Source organism: Apium graveolens, chromosome 9, assembly GCF_009905375.1.
Source record: "Apium graveolens cultivar Ventura chromosome 9, ASM990537v1, whole genome shotgun sequence".
NCBI classification, from domain to species: Eukaryota; Viridiplantae; Streptophyta; class Magnoliopsida; order Apiales; family Apiaceae; genus Apium; species Apium graveolens.
Window position 1 is genome coordinate 269,703,568 of NC_133655.1, and position 16,560 is coordinate 269,720,127.

Below are 16,560 nucleotides of genomic sequence, written 5' to 3' on the forward strand. Positions count from 1 at the left end.
CAATCCATTGTCCTACCGAAAGTCTTGCCAGCTATAGGATTTTCATTCCAGTTCAATTCAATTCTGTTGAATGAATTAAAAAGACATAGAAGCAGCAGAAAGAATAATAATCATCCAATCAAGAACACAGAACTCGAGAACAAAGAAAAAGAAGCAGACACAAATATTTCATCTCATCTGCAACTTCAAGATCAATTTCTAGATTGTAAAGTTAAATCCAATCAACTAGAAATCTTTATCTTGTTCTTGTGTAACAATCTAGCGGATCAAAATCCCTAGAACTTAATCTCAAATTGCGTTTAGCATTTGAATCTTTTTATTACAAAAATAGAAAAAGTTCATGTCGAATTTACTCTAGATTTGTGATAATTAATTTGAGATTAATTCCTTGTAATCGATACAGTTGTTGTAACACCTTTCAAGTTTAATAATATTTTTATTTAACTTGAATTTTGTTTCACATTCTTTATTCCGCATTTAATTCGATTATTCGGTACTGTTTGTATTCAACCCCCCTTCTACAAACACATTGGGACCTAACACTTGGGCCAGCTTTCTCCACAAAGTCTGATAGCAGGGCCTTATTTCCAGTCATATGTCCTGAACATCCACTGTCCAGAACTAGAATATTTTTCCTGTTGCCCTGCAATCACAAAGACCACTAATTATTAGTTTTAAGGACCCAGACTTGCTTGGATCCTTTGGCCTTTTCAAGTTTGTTAACATTTGCAGCGGATTTAGCATCAGAGTTTATGTTAACATTTTTCTTATCAGAACTTACACTATCAGACTTTGACTCAGAATTTACACTAGAAGGAACAATGGAAACTTTCTTCAAAGAAGGTTTTATTTGATAATAATCATAGTACAAGCTATGATATTCCTTACAAGTATAAATGGAATTCCATAAACTACCACAATGAAAACAAGGATTTTGTGGTTTGTATCTAACAGACTGACTCTTAACTCCTGATTTTGAAGGTAAGGAGTTAATATTCTTATTCTTCCTGCAAAAAGAAGCCAGATGGTTAGAACTTCCACAGTTATGACATGTTTTCCTAGAAGCATCAGGAACAGGTTTATAATTATTGCTTTTATTCACACCTTCCTTTCCATTCCTATTTTTCCTAGGTGATTTTACCTTGTTTGCATTCTTAACATCTTTCAGCTTATGCTTAAGCTGCTTCTTTGTCATTAAGCCTATGTTCACTTCAGCTGTCTTTTCCTGTTTTAGTTTGTCAGAAGTTAATTCCTTTGTAACTTCTGATTTCTCATTTTCAGACTTTACAGTTACAAACTTAACAGGTTTTAACTTTGGCTTTTGCTTATGAACTAGCTTAATTTCTTCAGTTCCTTTATCATTCTTATCTTCTCCATAACCTAAGCCCTCTTTCCAGTTTCCACTACTTAGCAAATTTTGAGTTGTTTTTCCAGAGTTAGTCCAAGTCCTGATAATCTCTCTTTCCTTTTCTAACTCAGTTTTTAGAGATTCATTCATTTTTAGCACTTCATCCCTAACATAAAAAGCATCATCTCTATCCTTCTGAGTTTGATGGAACATGACTAACTCTTTTTCTAAGAAATCATTTCTTTTCTTAAATGCAAGATTTTCAGAAGTTAATCTCTCACATGTTAAAGTTTGATCTCTATAACTAACAAACATGGTTTTAAGATATCTTCTCAACTCATTAATATCATCAGTATGAAAAGCATAAGTAGTCTGAGGTACCTTTGTTTCAGCAGCTTCAGAACTGCTCTCAGCACTTGATTTATCAGCATTTGCCATCAATGCATAGTTCTTCTCACTTTCAGAGTCTGAGGTGTCTGTCCAGCTTTTCTGCTTTGTGACAAGAGCCTTGCCTTTGTCACCATTTACCTTCTTGCAATCAGGAGATATGTGGCCTTTCTCACCACAATTATTGCATTTAACATTGGTGTAATCTCCTCTGTCAGACTTTCCTCCTCTGCCTTTAGATCTTCTGAAATTCTTCTTATCAGAACTTATGCCTTTCCTGGAAAACTTCTTTCCCTTCCTGAACTTCCTGTATGCAATCTTTGTGATTCCTTTCACCATAAGAGCACACAGCTTCATCATCTCCTCATCAGCATCAGTCTCAGGCAAACTTTCAGAATCTGAGTCATCATCACTCTCAGAACTTGATGACTCAGTATCAGACTTTATGAAAAGAGTTTTACCCTTGTCTTTCTTTGAGGAAGCTGCTTTGGGGGATTCTTCTTCAGCCTTAAGAGCAACTGTCCTTGACTTTCCTCCTTTCCTCTTGCTTCTTTGTTCCATCTCAAGCTCATGAGTCTTGAGCATACCATAGATTTCGTCAAGAGTTGTTTCATCAAGATTATAGTTGTCTCTTATTGTCGTTGCCTTCAAATCCCACCATTCAGGAAGAGCTAACAGGAACTTAAGGTTTGAATCTTCAAGATCATACTCTTTATTAATCAATGACAAATCATTCAAAAGTTTGACAAATCTATCATATAAATCATTCAATGACTCATTAGTCTTTGAGTCAAAGTGTTCATACTCTTGAGTGAGTATTGTCTTCCTGTTCTTCTTAATTATCTCCGTTCCCTGACACCTTGTTTCCAGAGCATCCCATATCTCCTTAGCAGTCTTGCAGTTGATTACCCTGTTTGACATTACATTATCAATGGCACTATGCAGTAAGTGTCGTACCTTGACATCCTTAGCAATTGATGCTATATCTTCAGCAGTATAATCACTCTTCTCCTTTGGTACGGTCTTTGCTGCTTCACCTGCAACTACAACAGCGAGCTTGGTTGGTTTGTGAGGGCCTTCCTTGATTCTATCAAGGTATTCTGGATCTGTTGCTTCCAGGAACATGGTCATCCTTACCTTCCATATGGGATATTCAGATGGTCTCAGTATGGGAACTCTGATGGTCTCATACCGACTCTGAATTTGTGTCTTTGGTGGTTCCTCAGTTTTGGTAGGCTTAGTTGGAGTTCTGTGTCCGACATGATTGTGTTTGGATCTTTAACTGTATGTGTGTTAACAGATAGGCTCTGATACCACTTGTTAGGTCACACACACACTGTAGAGGGGGTGAATACAGTGTATAGTACACTCAAATCGAACTTTAAGAACTTAAGTAACAGAAAACAAACTTTATTGAAACAATAAACTCTGTTACAGTATGGAACTGTTACCTCTCAGTGATGAACAATATCACGAGAGCTGCTAGGGTTACAATGAATAATCTTCTCGAATTATGATAACACTTATAGTGTAAACCCTATGTCTGTGTTTATATACTACACAGTTACAAGATAATCGCTAATTGATATGAAATATAATTCTGCTTCCTAAAATATATCAATCAGATATATTTTCTTCCAAGTATTCCATTCTTCACGGAATTCCTTCTTCATGCATATCTCTTCTTATGTTTATCTTGATCTTCTTTCCTTTAATCAGCTACTGTCCTTATCTGATCGTCCTTCAGCACTTAAGTTCTGATATCTATCTTCTGATGATTATCTCCTGATAACATAAGTACTGATATCCTTAAGTCCTGACTTCCAGTATAAGTACTGATCAACAGTTAAGTACTGATTTGTCCTGTTAAGTAAGATCTGAAATCTAAACATAAATTATATTAGCCATGACATTATCAAATATATCTAACATAAATATATCGGGTAATTTTAAAAATACAGGTATCAATCCAACCCATGCAGCGGGAAATCAGAAAGATTTTAAAATAAGTGGACTAGATAATGTGGAACTGTATGGGTTTAAACTGGAGAAAAGGAAAAGCCAAAAAAGTGAGGCCCATGACCAAGTAACCCAAATAAATCAAAAAAATACAACTAATGACTCTATGCTTTCTAATATGGATTGTAAATAGACCTCCCCAATTTTCTTGGCTACGCTTGTAAAACAAGCTAGCCAGTCACAATGAGTTGTCTAAGTTGGAACTGTCGAGGACTTGGGAACCCTCGCATAGTTCGAGCTCTCCATGATCTTCTAAAAGATCATAAACAAAATTTTGTATTTTTGTTAGAGATTAATTCTTATGCTAGTAAGATTGAGGAGTTAAGGGTCCGGTTTGGTTTTGAATAATGTTTCTCGGTTGATAGAATTTGTCGCAGTGGAGGGCTGACAGTTTTATGGAACATACCTATTTAATGTGAAATTTCTGGGTACCCTCATAATCATATTGATGTTTTGTTTCAGGAGAATAATAAGGTTTCTTGGCGACCTACGTGCTTTTACGGGCATTCTGAACGTAATAAATGACGTGACTCATAGAATCTCTTACGCAGGTTGGTCAACATCTCCCCTATACCTTGGTGTGTTGGAGATTTTAACGATTTAATGTACAGTTCTGATAAGAAGGGTAACGTCTCACACCCCCGGTATCTTCTGAATGGTTTTCGTATTGCTATAGAGGAGTGTAATATAACTGAGCTTTATTTGAATGGGGGAATATTTACCTGGGAAAAGGGTATGGGTACGAGTTCATGAGTTAGAGAGAAGCTTTATCAAGGCTTTGTTACAACGAGCTGATGGGGCAAGTTTCCTCTCCATAATTTGAAATTGATTCATACGTCATTTTCTGACCATAATGCCATTTTCCTGGTGTTGTTCAAGGTCAATATGTTGAGGAAAACATTTAGGTTTCACTTTGAGAACACTTGGCTGAAAGAACATAATTTTATTAGAGATGTGTCTAAAATTTGGAGAGCTATACCTCCTTCACACCTTCTTCCTAAACTATTTGAGATCACATCTTTTATGGCCAAATGGGGGAGGTAATTCTTTCATAAGTTTCGAGAGAAGATTAAGGAAAGTAAGGTGAAGCTTGATAGCTTGGTAAATTGTACTGATGATCAGAGTGTACAGGAGTATATACAAGAGAAGGAAAGGCTAAATACTTTTCTACTTTATGAGGAATCGTATTGGAAGCAGCGAGCTAAGGCCTTTTTGCTCAATGAAGGGGACAACAATACAAGGTTTTTTTCACTCTTGTGCATCTGCAAGAAAAAAAGGAAAACAAAATCAGCTTCTTGGTGAATAATGGCGGAGATCGAGTAAAGGACCATGAAGGAATGTGCGACATTATCCGTGACTACTTTACCACACTATATGCAGGTGAGGAACTCAATACCAGTATTATGGAGTTGGATAGTCCTAGAACTATGACAGACGTACAAAATTTGAAGTTAATGGTGGAATTTACCCTTAAGGAGTTCACTACTGCAATCAAACAAATGCATCCCGACAAAGCGTCGGGTCCTGACGGGTTGGACCGAGCTTTCTTTTAGAGTTTTTGGCCTATAATGGGTCAGGAAGTGTTCAAATTTTGCAGTGATTGGCTTCGATCTAAAAGCTTCCCAGGGGAGTTAAATGTCACCAATGTTGTACTAATACCTAAAAGAGAAAATACATCCCAGATGAAGGATCTCAGGCCCATTGCGCTTTGCAATATCCTATACAAAATTTTGGCTAAAATCATCTCTAATAGATTGAAAGATGTCTTTCCCCACATCATCTCGGAGAATCAATCCATTTTTATCCAAAAAAAATATAACTGATAATGTTCTTGTCATATTTGAAATTATTCACCATATGAGTCACAAGAAAACGGGTAAAGAAAGTGAGATAACTTTGAAGCTTGACATCAGCAAAGCCTATGATAGGGCTAGCTGGTCTTTTTTTTGTCAGAGAATGAAGAGTTTGGGCTTTTGTCAACTTTGGATTGACAGGAAGATAATGTGTGTAAAAATGATCACATATAATTTTTGTTTTAATGGCTCTGTTGTAGGTCCAGTAACACCAAAGAAAGGATTGAGGCAGGGGGATCCACTCTCCCCTACCTGTTTTTGTTATGTGTTGAAGGACTTTCAAATGCTCTTGATATAGCAACATATAATGGAGAGATAAACGGAAGTCAAATATGTCCCATAGCTATAACAGTTTCTCATTTATTGTTTGCTGATGACAACTTCTTATTTTTCAAAGGTACAACAGAGGAAACGACAAATGTTAAGAATCTCCTTTTTAGATATGAACAATGTTCTGGACAGTCTATTAACTTTCAAAAACCAAGTGTGTATTTTAGTGCGAATATTAAGCACGATATAACTCGAAATTGCTAATATCTTGGGAGTTCACAATGAGATAACATGTACAAAGTATCTTAGTTTGCCTTCGGTAGTTGGAAGATCAAAAAAACAGGTGTTTGATTATCTTAAAGATGAAGCGAGTAAACGAATTCAGTCATGAAAATCAAAGCATATATCCTGAGCTGGTAAATCTGTGTTAATACGGAATGTAGCACAATCAAATCCAGCTTATAGTGTGTCATTTTTTCTGATTCCCTAGAGGCAGAGACCCTTTGTCATGATCTGGAACAACTCTTTAATAATTACTGTGGAGAAATGAGCCTGTTGCAAATTAAAAAGGTCTGAATTGGCTGTCTTGGAACAACATGAGTGTTGCTAAAAGCAAGGGAGGTTTAGGTTTTGAGAAACTTACATGGTTTTAACATTGCATTACTTGGTAAGCATGTCTGGCAATTTATGTATAAACCAAACTCCCTGGTGGCTAGAATTTTCAAAGCAAGGTAACTCCCCAATTCCCATGTATTGCATGCAACAAATAGCCTGGGTTCCAGCTTCATATGGACGGGCATTTGGACTGCTTAAAGAGGAACTCTATAAGGGTTTCAGATGGGTCATTGTTGATGGTAATGATATTGTTGGTACTAGAGACCGGTGGTTAAGGAGAAAAGATGATTTTTGTCTTGAACGGAATTCTGTGTACGAGGGGAGATTTGAGATTGTCTCAAGCCCATTCTTCCCAAATGAAAAGAGATGGAATCAAACTCTAATCAGGAACAACTTTCTGGAAATTGATGTAGATGTTATTCTCGTGGTCTGAATTCCTCAGTGTTATGTTGCTGATAAGGTGGTGTGGTCGACCTCTACTAATGGAGTTTATAATGCTAAAGCTGGGTACTGTTATTAGTATAATTTGAACTTTGCCTCGATTGTATCAACTTAGTGTGTGGGCTGGAAAAGAATATGGAAATTGAAGCTACCATATAAGGTGAAGGTATTCATTTGGAGGCTTTGTCGCAATGTCATTCCAGTAAGGAGAAGCTTGAGCTTCAAAGGTATTAGACTTCCAATAACCTGTGCTATGTTTTTTAGGGATATTGAACACATGGCCCATCTCTTCTATGATTTCGATTTTGCTGTGGGATGTTGGTCTCATGTAAACCTGTGGTATGACTGGAATGCAGTAGAATATGCCCATGAATGGTTGCTAGGAAAGTTAAGTAATTCAAATGCAGAGGAGCTTATCAAGATTTATATTGTACTATGGGGGGGTTTGGCATTGGAGAAATAAAAAAGTTTGGGACTAAAAAACGGTCTCTCCTGCATTTTCCATGGATAGCAGCTTCGGAATGTACCATGAGTGGAAAGATGCTAGAAAGAGAAATGCCATTAACTCAACAACAGTGCAAGGACAGAAGCAACAAAATCACAAATGGCACCACCCAGAAACATGAACATTTAAGATCAATGTAGACGCATTAGTTCAACCGGGGTCACCATCTTATTCTTTGGAATGGTACTGAGAGATAGCATGTGTACTTTCTATGCTGGAAAGACAATGTATTTCTGATCAAGAGAAGTATTGTCATGGATCAAGGAACAATAACTTGAGAATGCTAAAATCTTTGTGGAATCTGATTCACTTCTTACAGTAAATGTCATCTTGGGTAAAGAAATAAACTTATTGGAGGTGGGCGACCTAGTATAGGTCTATAGAAAGGAACTCAGAAGTATGCCTTTAGTTTCTGTTAATTTCGTTCGGACTAATGCCGATAGGGTAGCTCATGAATTAGCTGGAATCCCTTGTCTAGCAAATTCTCATATCTTATTCACGTTTTCTCCTACGTGTTTGTTGGCTCTATCTTACGATCTTTTAATTGAATGAAGTTTTCGTTTTATTTAAAAAAAATAATGATGGTGCATGCAAAGTAAATTGCATAAAACTAAGATCTAGGGTAAATCGGGCAATCTTCTGCATCATATGAAATGGATCAATGAATATATAATTTTTTTAATTAATATTTAAATATTTAAACATATTTAAATATTTATTAATAATTTATTTAATTATATACTTTTGTGTCGGGTACACAACGGTAAATACATATCCGTACTCGTTTGGATTTCGTGTTCCATCCTGTCGTATATTTTCGTGTTCATGTAGCGAAAAGTTGAACACATATTCTTTTATATCATGTCGTATACCAAATTGCGATTTCTATTAGTATTAGTGATTTCTAGAAAGAAAGAGAGAAAATTCGGAGATCAAACCAAACCCATATATTTTTAATATTATTTTTATTAAATTTTCAATAATGTAGGTAAAAGAAATTGACCTAGAAAATAATAAATTTTAAAGATCAATAATCCGAAAACATCAAAAAAAATTTTTACCATGAAATTCATTATAATACTTTTAACTAAACAAATAAAAAAGGAAAAAAAGATTTTTTTTTCAAAAAAAATCCAAATTTTACATTATTTTTGAAAAATACAATTATCTTTTAAAAATACTTGCAAAAATAAGTTCAAACCAATTTTGCAACCACGTTTGCAACTTGAATTTATAAAAAATTACAAAAATACGTTATGTAAATTGCAACCATATTAGTAACCTAAGATGCAACAAACCGGAATGTAACCTAGAACAGTTATACAATTTAAACTAAATTACAATAACGTATTTTTACAAATATTTTATGAGTAATATAATATGTTTACAAATCTTTTTAGGGTTGATAAAATCATAAATAATTTTCCAAAAAAGTTATCTTTTTGATAAATCCCAAAAAAATAACCTTCATTTTTATAATCGGAGTACTAGTACCCCGGGCCCCAACTCAGGTGAAAGGAAAGGACAAAAAACAAAAAACAAAAAACATCTCCGAACTCCGAAGCCATATCAAACTCCAAGTCTTTATATCTTCTTTTTATTACACCCGACTTGGAGCAGAAATAGTAATCACTTCCTTCGTTGAATACTCTTAAATAATTATTAAATTAATCACTCATATATAAACAACAGCGTGAAGTTTCACAATACATTAAAATTCGTACATTAAAATTTCTCCACGCAATCAAATTCCCTAAAACTCTTCTTTCTTCTTAATCTCCTCGCTTAAAAACTAAAACAGCATCTTTAATCATCATCTCGTGTTCTTTGTGATTTGGGGTTTTTCAAGAAGTGCTAAATTGGTTTTTTTTGTACTGGGTTTTAGTCTTTTTGGCCTCAACATATAATGGGTTTCTGGTAAGTTTGCTATCTATTGTGTTTATTTGTTATGATATTTTGTAAAGTTTTTATTTTTATGCTCAAAACAAGATAATATATTTTGTCTGGTGTTGTATTTTTGTTTATGGATATGATAATAGGCTTCTTGCTGCAAATATTGTATAGTTTTTTTAAAATTTGAATTTATTAATTTATTGAGCTGCTGTGTTTTGTGGTTGGATAAAGATGTAATCTTTGTGTATGATTAGTAGTTTAGTACAATGGCTGTGCAATAATAATCACTCTATGCTTTATCCTGATAAAAGGTTTAATCTTTCGAGTTTTTCGGAAGTTTTACTGAAGGTTTGAGTATTTATGTGGTTGCTTAATTGAATAGGACCTTATTGTTCTTGTGGTCATTTGATTCTGAGGCTTTTCTTACTTGCTGTCGACTGTCATGGTTGGAAACTGAATATGATTGGTTTAAGCAAATAGTTGTTCACTAGCAATTCATGAGTACATTCTTTTTGGGTAACTAGAAAACTATGTGTGTGTACAGGAACCTTCGGATAAGTATAAATATAATTGTAACTAACATCTTGCACGAGACTTTGTTTATATTTTTATTTAAGGATGCTAAAGAATTTTTGCTAGATTTTTTTATCCCCTGGATTAGTAGTAGTTGCAATGTGGAAGTAGGCAAGAATTCAGCTTTATATTGTAATCAAAATCTATTAGTTGTTCGTCACATACTTGAATGGATTATATTTTGTTGATTTAATAAATGTGTGTGTGTGTCCAAGCTAGGTTGATCACACTTATATTTGCGAAATTAAGACTAGTGTGAGTCAGCTGACATTTTAATGTAAGAAATTTCACAAAGTAGTACCTCTAAAATTAAGAACACGGGTGTTGTAATCATTGCAGATTAAGAAGATAAATTGAATTGGCATTTTTTTCTTATCTTCAATAATATAGTTTATTTTTTTTTTAAACGTTAGATAGTGTGTTAGTTTCCTCTAAATATCATTACCATGCAAAATGAAGTTAGTTTGAGGAGTTAGTGCAAAAATTATGAAGTGTCCAGAATTTCGGATGAGTCCTAACAAGAATCATCGTCATAATTATTTGCTGCTGATTAGAAGTAAAATTACAATACAACTCACCTATTAGGCCCCTGTTGAATACCAATGGAACTTAAAAAATACATTGCTTCTTATCAATTGGACATCCAAGGAACAGAGATTTAAAAAGCTGTTTGTACATATATATATATATATATTTATAGGCTAGGGTTCAAGAGAGAACCCTCTTAAAAAGGGAAGCGAGAGAACTCTCTTGAAAACAAATGTAACATTTTTATTTATTTTTATAGTTCTTCTATCAAATTAATTACAAACAACAATTTATTTGAAAATTTTAAAAAAATCATGAAAAAAGTTTTGAACCTATTTTTGAATCTCATAATTTTTACGAATACGTTTTTGAATCTCATAAATGTGATTCAAATATTGATTTTAAAAATTATGCAATGACAATATTATATTGTTAATAAATAAGAATTTCTTAAAATAAGCTGAAATAAATTTAGATTCTCGTTTTAAATCTAAGGTTCCCTCGTTTCCTTTTTAAGAGGGTTCTTTCTAGAACCTTACTTTTCATATGTACTGCGTTCCTTTCCATTTCTTTCTCTGCTTGGGGTAGTTGAACTACAAAAGCTGCTCTCTTTTTTTGGTTTGTAGTTTTGCTACAATGACAAGTCTCTCTGTGTTCTTTTGAAAGCTCATCGTTTAAAATTTAAATCATTGTTTGTTATTTATATTGTGTGCCAACTTTTATTTTCATGATATTTAAAGTTTATGTTTTTTCTGCTTTTCAGCATTCTGCAGTAACCATTTCAGCACTTCGGGTAATGGATTGGTTGAACTTTTCTAGTGTTAGTGCATTTATATGATGTTTAGTCGACAAAACGGTGCTAATGCACTTGATATTTTGAAACGGAAACTGTGCGGTGAATCATCATTAAGAACAGGCTTGCTCAATGACAGTCATGAAATAGAATTGTCCGATTATCAGAGAGCACCAAGTTCAGGTAGTGAAAGCCCTTCAGGGCTTCTTGATGGTGATAGTTTGAGTGTGGAACCCATTTCTGATCTTGATCTGTTTTTCGAGAGACTGTATGGCTACTATTGTGAAAAAGGTCTTTTGTGCATAGTAATAAAGTGGATAGTTGAACTTCTGAGTTTGGCTTTTACAATTTGTTTCTCTTGCTTTTTCTTGTTATACGTTGATTGGAATGGTCTTCGCAATGCCAAGTGTGGAATGGTTGCAGTGGAATCTGGAATAAAACCATGTGACCTGGTGAAGGAAGCTTTTCATGAGCATCCATTGACCCCTTTTACGCTGTCTACAGCTATTATTGTTGGATATCTGGGAATCTTTTCCATATACTGGATATTTTGTTTTCTACGGTTTTTTGCACAATTGAAGGAAACTCTGAAAATTCGTCAATTTTATTACAGCAGGTACTGGTTGTTTTGATTCTTTGCACTTATTTTTAAAGTATGTAGTGGTGTTAAATGTTGTAATCATTTTTTGAGGGCAGTGGTTTTTTCTCTCTCATATGTTGGTCATTTCTAGCAACCTTTTATTTTTGTTGCATATCAGTTACTAAGCACTTTAGCAGGGAAACCAATTGATGGAAGTCATTATAATAATGTTTTTATACTACTTGTGCAGTCTCTGTATTACGGACAATGAAATGCAAACTATGCAATGGGCGTCTATTCTTGAAAAAGTTGTTAAGTTGCAGAACTCACAACAATTATGCGTAGTGAAGAACCTATCTGTGCATGATATTGTGATGCGATTGATGCGGAAGGATAACTACTTGATTGGGATGCTTAACAAAGGGGTGCTTTCTTTTCCAGTATCTAAGTGGGTTCCTGGAGCTGGTCCAATTGTGAAATCTGGTCCAAGCGGTACACAACGACGTATCGTATTGACAAAAATCCTGGAATGGACATTGAACTGGTGCATATTACAGACCATGTTTGACAGGTGTGTGGTCTTCTCCTTACCCTTCAGGGAAATGGATTTTTTAGTATACAATTTTTAAAGTGATTCTATTACAACACCCTCCATGTTGTAGAGAGCTCTATCAGGACTAAGTGTTCTAATGATAAATCATTTGTTAAGAACCTATTCACAGCATTTTCTATCAATTATCTCCGCATTTGTTGTATTTAATTACCTGTTTCTTATATGAATATTATTTGCAGAAACTTCCGTATCAGGAGGGATTTCATTTCCGATCCTGAAACATTGAAGAAAAGGCTGATTATAGTTGGCATAACAATGCTAGTTCTTTCCCCTTTCATTGTCATATTCATGCTGGTGTATCTCTTCCTGAAGCATGCGGAACAATTCTACAATCATCCAAGTACAGCATCTTCTCGAAGATGGTCAAATCTTTCAAAGTGGATCTTAAGGGAATTTAACGAGGTTAGTTTTTACATTAAGTCTTGATTGGTTTATGGTTCTACTTTTTGTGGCTTTTATTGTGTGTGTGTGTGTGCGTGTGCGTGTGCTTGTGTGAGAGAGAGAGAGAGAGAGAGGGAGGGGATGAGAGAGAGGGAGGGAGAGGGAGAGGAAGTGGGAAAGAGGGGCTGACCGAAAGATTAGGAGTTTTCCTGAGTGGCATACTTGGCTAAATGAAAGAGTAGGAGTGTGCCTGAGCGGCATGCTTGTCTGAATGAGAGAGTAGGAGTGTGCCTGAGTGGGCATGGCATGCTTGTCTGAATGAGAGAGTTGGAGTGTGCCTGAGTGGGCATACATGGCTGAATGAAAGAATACAAATTATTTTACACCATACTTCAAATTCTCTCTATGAAGCACGAGTTGAAGCTTATTTAACAACTGAAAATGAGGTTTTAAGAAGTTATGATCGACTAATACTAAGATGTAGTTTTAATCAAAAAATTATCTGAGCAATTCTTGACTAGAAACAAACCCTAATTTCTGCACTGCTATCTGAGATTTTAAAGTTTCACATTTTAATGTTTTGCAAAAGGCTGCCATCTTTACCTTTTTAACTTGGAACTTTGGGTAAAATTAATATTTTGCTTTGTTTTGCTTCAGGTTGACCATTTGTTCAAACACAGGATAAATGGCAGTGTAATACATGCTTCTGAATATCTAAAACAGTTCCCTTCTCCTGTATTATCGATCGTTGCCAAGTTTATCTCATTTGTGTCTGGTGGATTTGCTGCTATATTGATCATCATTGCATTTCTGGAAGAGTCTCTTCTGGAAGGCCATGTAATGCAATCCATTTATTTCATCTTTTTTCTTTAAATTTATATTTACAAAGAGACCATTTATTAAGGTATTTTTATTCGTCCTTTCAGATTTTTGGTCGCAATTTGTTCTGGTATGCTGCTGTTTTTGGAACCATCACAGCCATCAGCCGGGCTGCAGTATCAGATGATCATCTTGTCCTTGACCCACTAGGTGCCATGTCTCTAGTTGTCCAGCATACACATTATATGCCAAAGAGATGGCGTGGCAAAGAGAGTTCTGATGATGTCCGGATCGAGTTTGAGACTCTATTTCAGGTAAATTCTGTTTAAAATGGTCTTTTGCAACATAACCACGTATTTGCTTTATTTAATAAATTATATCTAATGAAATTTAATATTCTCGTGATTGAGTCTTATTGTAATGAATTGGTTAATAACTTGGTACTGGCATAACTTTTGGTGATTTAGCCCATAGGTAGTCATATAACTAATTGTTCGTAGCTTTAGTTATAGCTTTTAGCTTCTGTCATTATCCTGATGTACTGGACTGCTTTAAATACTCAAGTATGAAATAAAAAATCTGAGATCACACCTTTGAGTTGTACCTCTCCCATCCCGTCTTCTGTTTTTTCTCATCCTCGTACTCTGTCCATTATCTTGGCCTTTTACTTCTATGTTTTTCTTGTCTTTCCCTAGTTAATTACTTAAGCCAGCTTGTGAGCTCCAACTGAGGCTGAGAGAGAGCCTTAGTGACGATGGTATTATTGTGTATCATAGTTTGTTTATGGTATCTCGCTCAAATGGCCCAACCTGGAAACATTTTAAAGAAAGTAGTTTTTGACCAACTAATGTACTAAATGTAGTTTACCCAAAAACTATTGTGAAAAGTAGTTACTGAAATTCTTTCAAGTTAAATCATTATTTTGTTTGTAGATTGTAAGTATTGCTGTGATAGTACATGAATGAAAGGTTGGTATTGTTATGACAATGTCTTATGTAAAGTACTCTAATTAATGATCTTTCTCTAATGCTACAGTATACTGGAATGATGTTACTAGAAGAGATGGCTTCCATTTTTTTGACTCCTTATCTGCTTATATTTATTGTGCCAGAGGTAATAATTCAGCATTCATTATATTTTATCTGTTGCATTTTTGAAGTTATAAACCTACTCAACATCTGTTTGCAATTGCAGCGAGTGGATGAAATTTTGCAGTTCATTGATAATTTTACAGCTGATGTTGAAGGTGTTGGTCATGTATGCAGGTAATTTTACAGTGGATACTATATGTTCATTCTAAACACCACTATCCCAGAATTTTTGTTTTGTAATGGAAAAATAACATAAATCTACTAGCTTCTTGAAAGTTGTGATAAAGTGTAAGAGATAAAATGACATACTTTTACCTACTAAATGTGTATGTTTCTCATACTTTTGCAGCTTTAGTGCCTTCGACTTTCAAATGCATGGAAATATCAATTATGGTGCACCATGCAATTCAGCTCGTGTACAAAGGAGTTCACAAGGAAAAATGGAGAAATCTTTCTTAAGGTAAAACTATTGGCATCAGTGTCTGTCTATTTAATCAATCGAACAATGCACGTCTAAAATTATTAATTAACGTTCATGTGGCAAGATATCATAATCTTACATTTGGATATGTTATTCTTCTAAATTCTATTTGTTTAATATGCACCCAGCTTTCAAAGTAGCTATCCTTCGTGGGAACCTAATAGTCAAGGAAAGCAACTTATCTCTACACTAAAAGCATTCAGGGAGCAAAAGTTGCAGGTCCAGGACCGCATTCCTCCATATCTGCCTCCTAGAATGCAGCAATGGAGTCCAGACACACGAGTCCATGGTGATTTAAACAATGTCTTCTCCAGAGAAGCGTTTCACAATATTCAAGAAAGGGGTTATCAATTAGGTTCCTTGTGGTTGTTCAATTCTGAACAGAAGAATTATTTAAATATTCTCGAGTGGTACTACACATCTGGACCCCATCTTGAAATCAAGGCCGAAGGAGATTCCCCATTAAGATCATCTACTGTGGCCGAAAGCTCAAGAAACTTATGGATGCCACCTAAGATGATACATAATGAAGCAACACATGAGGAAAATTGGGGGCAATTGTTTGACAATGATAGATCACAGAACCCTCTGGAAGTTTCCACTGCAGCTCCCCTCTCCCATGTAAGTGTACTAAAACACAGTGACTCTGTCAATGCAGCACGTGACCCCATTAGTAGGAGTCATTGGTGGGCTAGAAGTGATGGACAAGGCATGAACGCGCATACAAGCTTCTTGGAACCTCCGACTTTCCCCCGCAATACAGTTAATTTTTCTGATAGTATGTCTGGTAGAAGCATAATAGAGGAAGAACAAGACCGCTATGACAACACACAGACGAGCTTCTTGGAACCTCCTACTTTCTACCACAACGCAGATACTTTTTACGATAATATGTCTAGTAGAAGCATAATAGATGAAGACCAAGACCCCTATGACTTGATGAGGAGCTCTAACAGGTCCCATACAATTGACATTGGTGACTTGGATGACGGACAATTCAATCTTCCTTTTGATGATATTTATAGTAGACATTCTACTAGTCCAGAATTAGATCCCTCGAATCTAGGGTGAATAATTGCTTCCAGATGATAACCTTAACATAGCTTTCGAAGGTTCACAATCTATCTAGAGGAATAGTGTTCCCAAAGTTTGTACATGGCTGATAACTTCCTCCTTGATGGAAACCTACATTCTTTCTTGTAAATAGTTAACTATTCCTGGGACTATGGGAGTGCACTCCACTCCTGTTGAAAATGTAAAATACATAATCCAGAGTGTTATTTATTATCAGATAAGTTGAAATTTCTGTTGGTTCTTTTAGGTTTTAGTACTCGAAAATTTGTCATTCTGATGTATATAAACTACTGTGC

General features: G+C 35.2%; 1 protein-coding gene across 1 annotated transcript; it reads left to right on the forward strand.

Annotated features, from left to right (window-relative positions):
- The first annotated feature begins 9,020 nt into the window (after positions 1 to 9,020).
- Positions 9,021 to 16,510, forward strand: LOC141684212 (autophagy-related protein 9-like). Its single transcript, XM_074489075.1, has 10 exons — positions 9,021 to 9,355; positions 11,196 to 11,841; positions 12,056 to 12,376; positions 12,598 to 12,820; positions 13,457 to 13,636; positions 13,726 to 13,932; positions 14,654 to 14,731; positions 14,813 to 14,883; positions 15,059 to 15,169; positions 15,319 to 16,510. Exons 2-10 carry the CDS (start codon positions 11,267 to 11,269, stop codon positions 16,259 to 16,261), a joined length of 2,709 nt encoding a protein of 902 aa, XP_074345176.1. The 5' UTR covers positions 9,021 to 9,355; positions 11,196 to 11,266; the 3' UTR covers positions 16,262 to 16,510.
- The last annotated feature ends 50 nt before the right edge of the window (positions 16,511 to 16,560 follow it).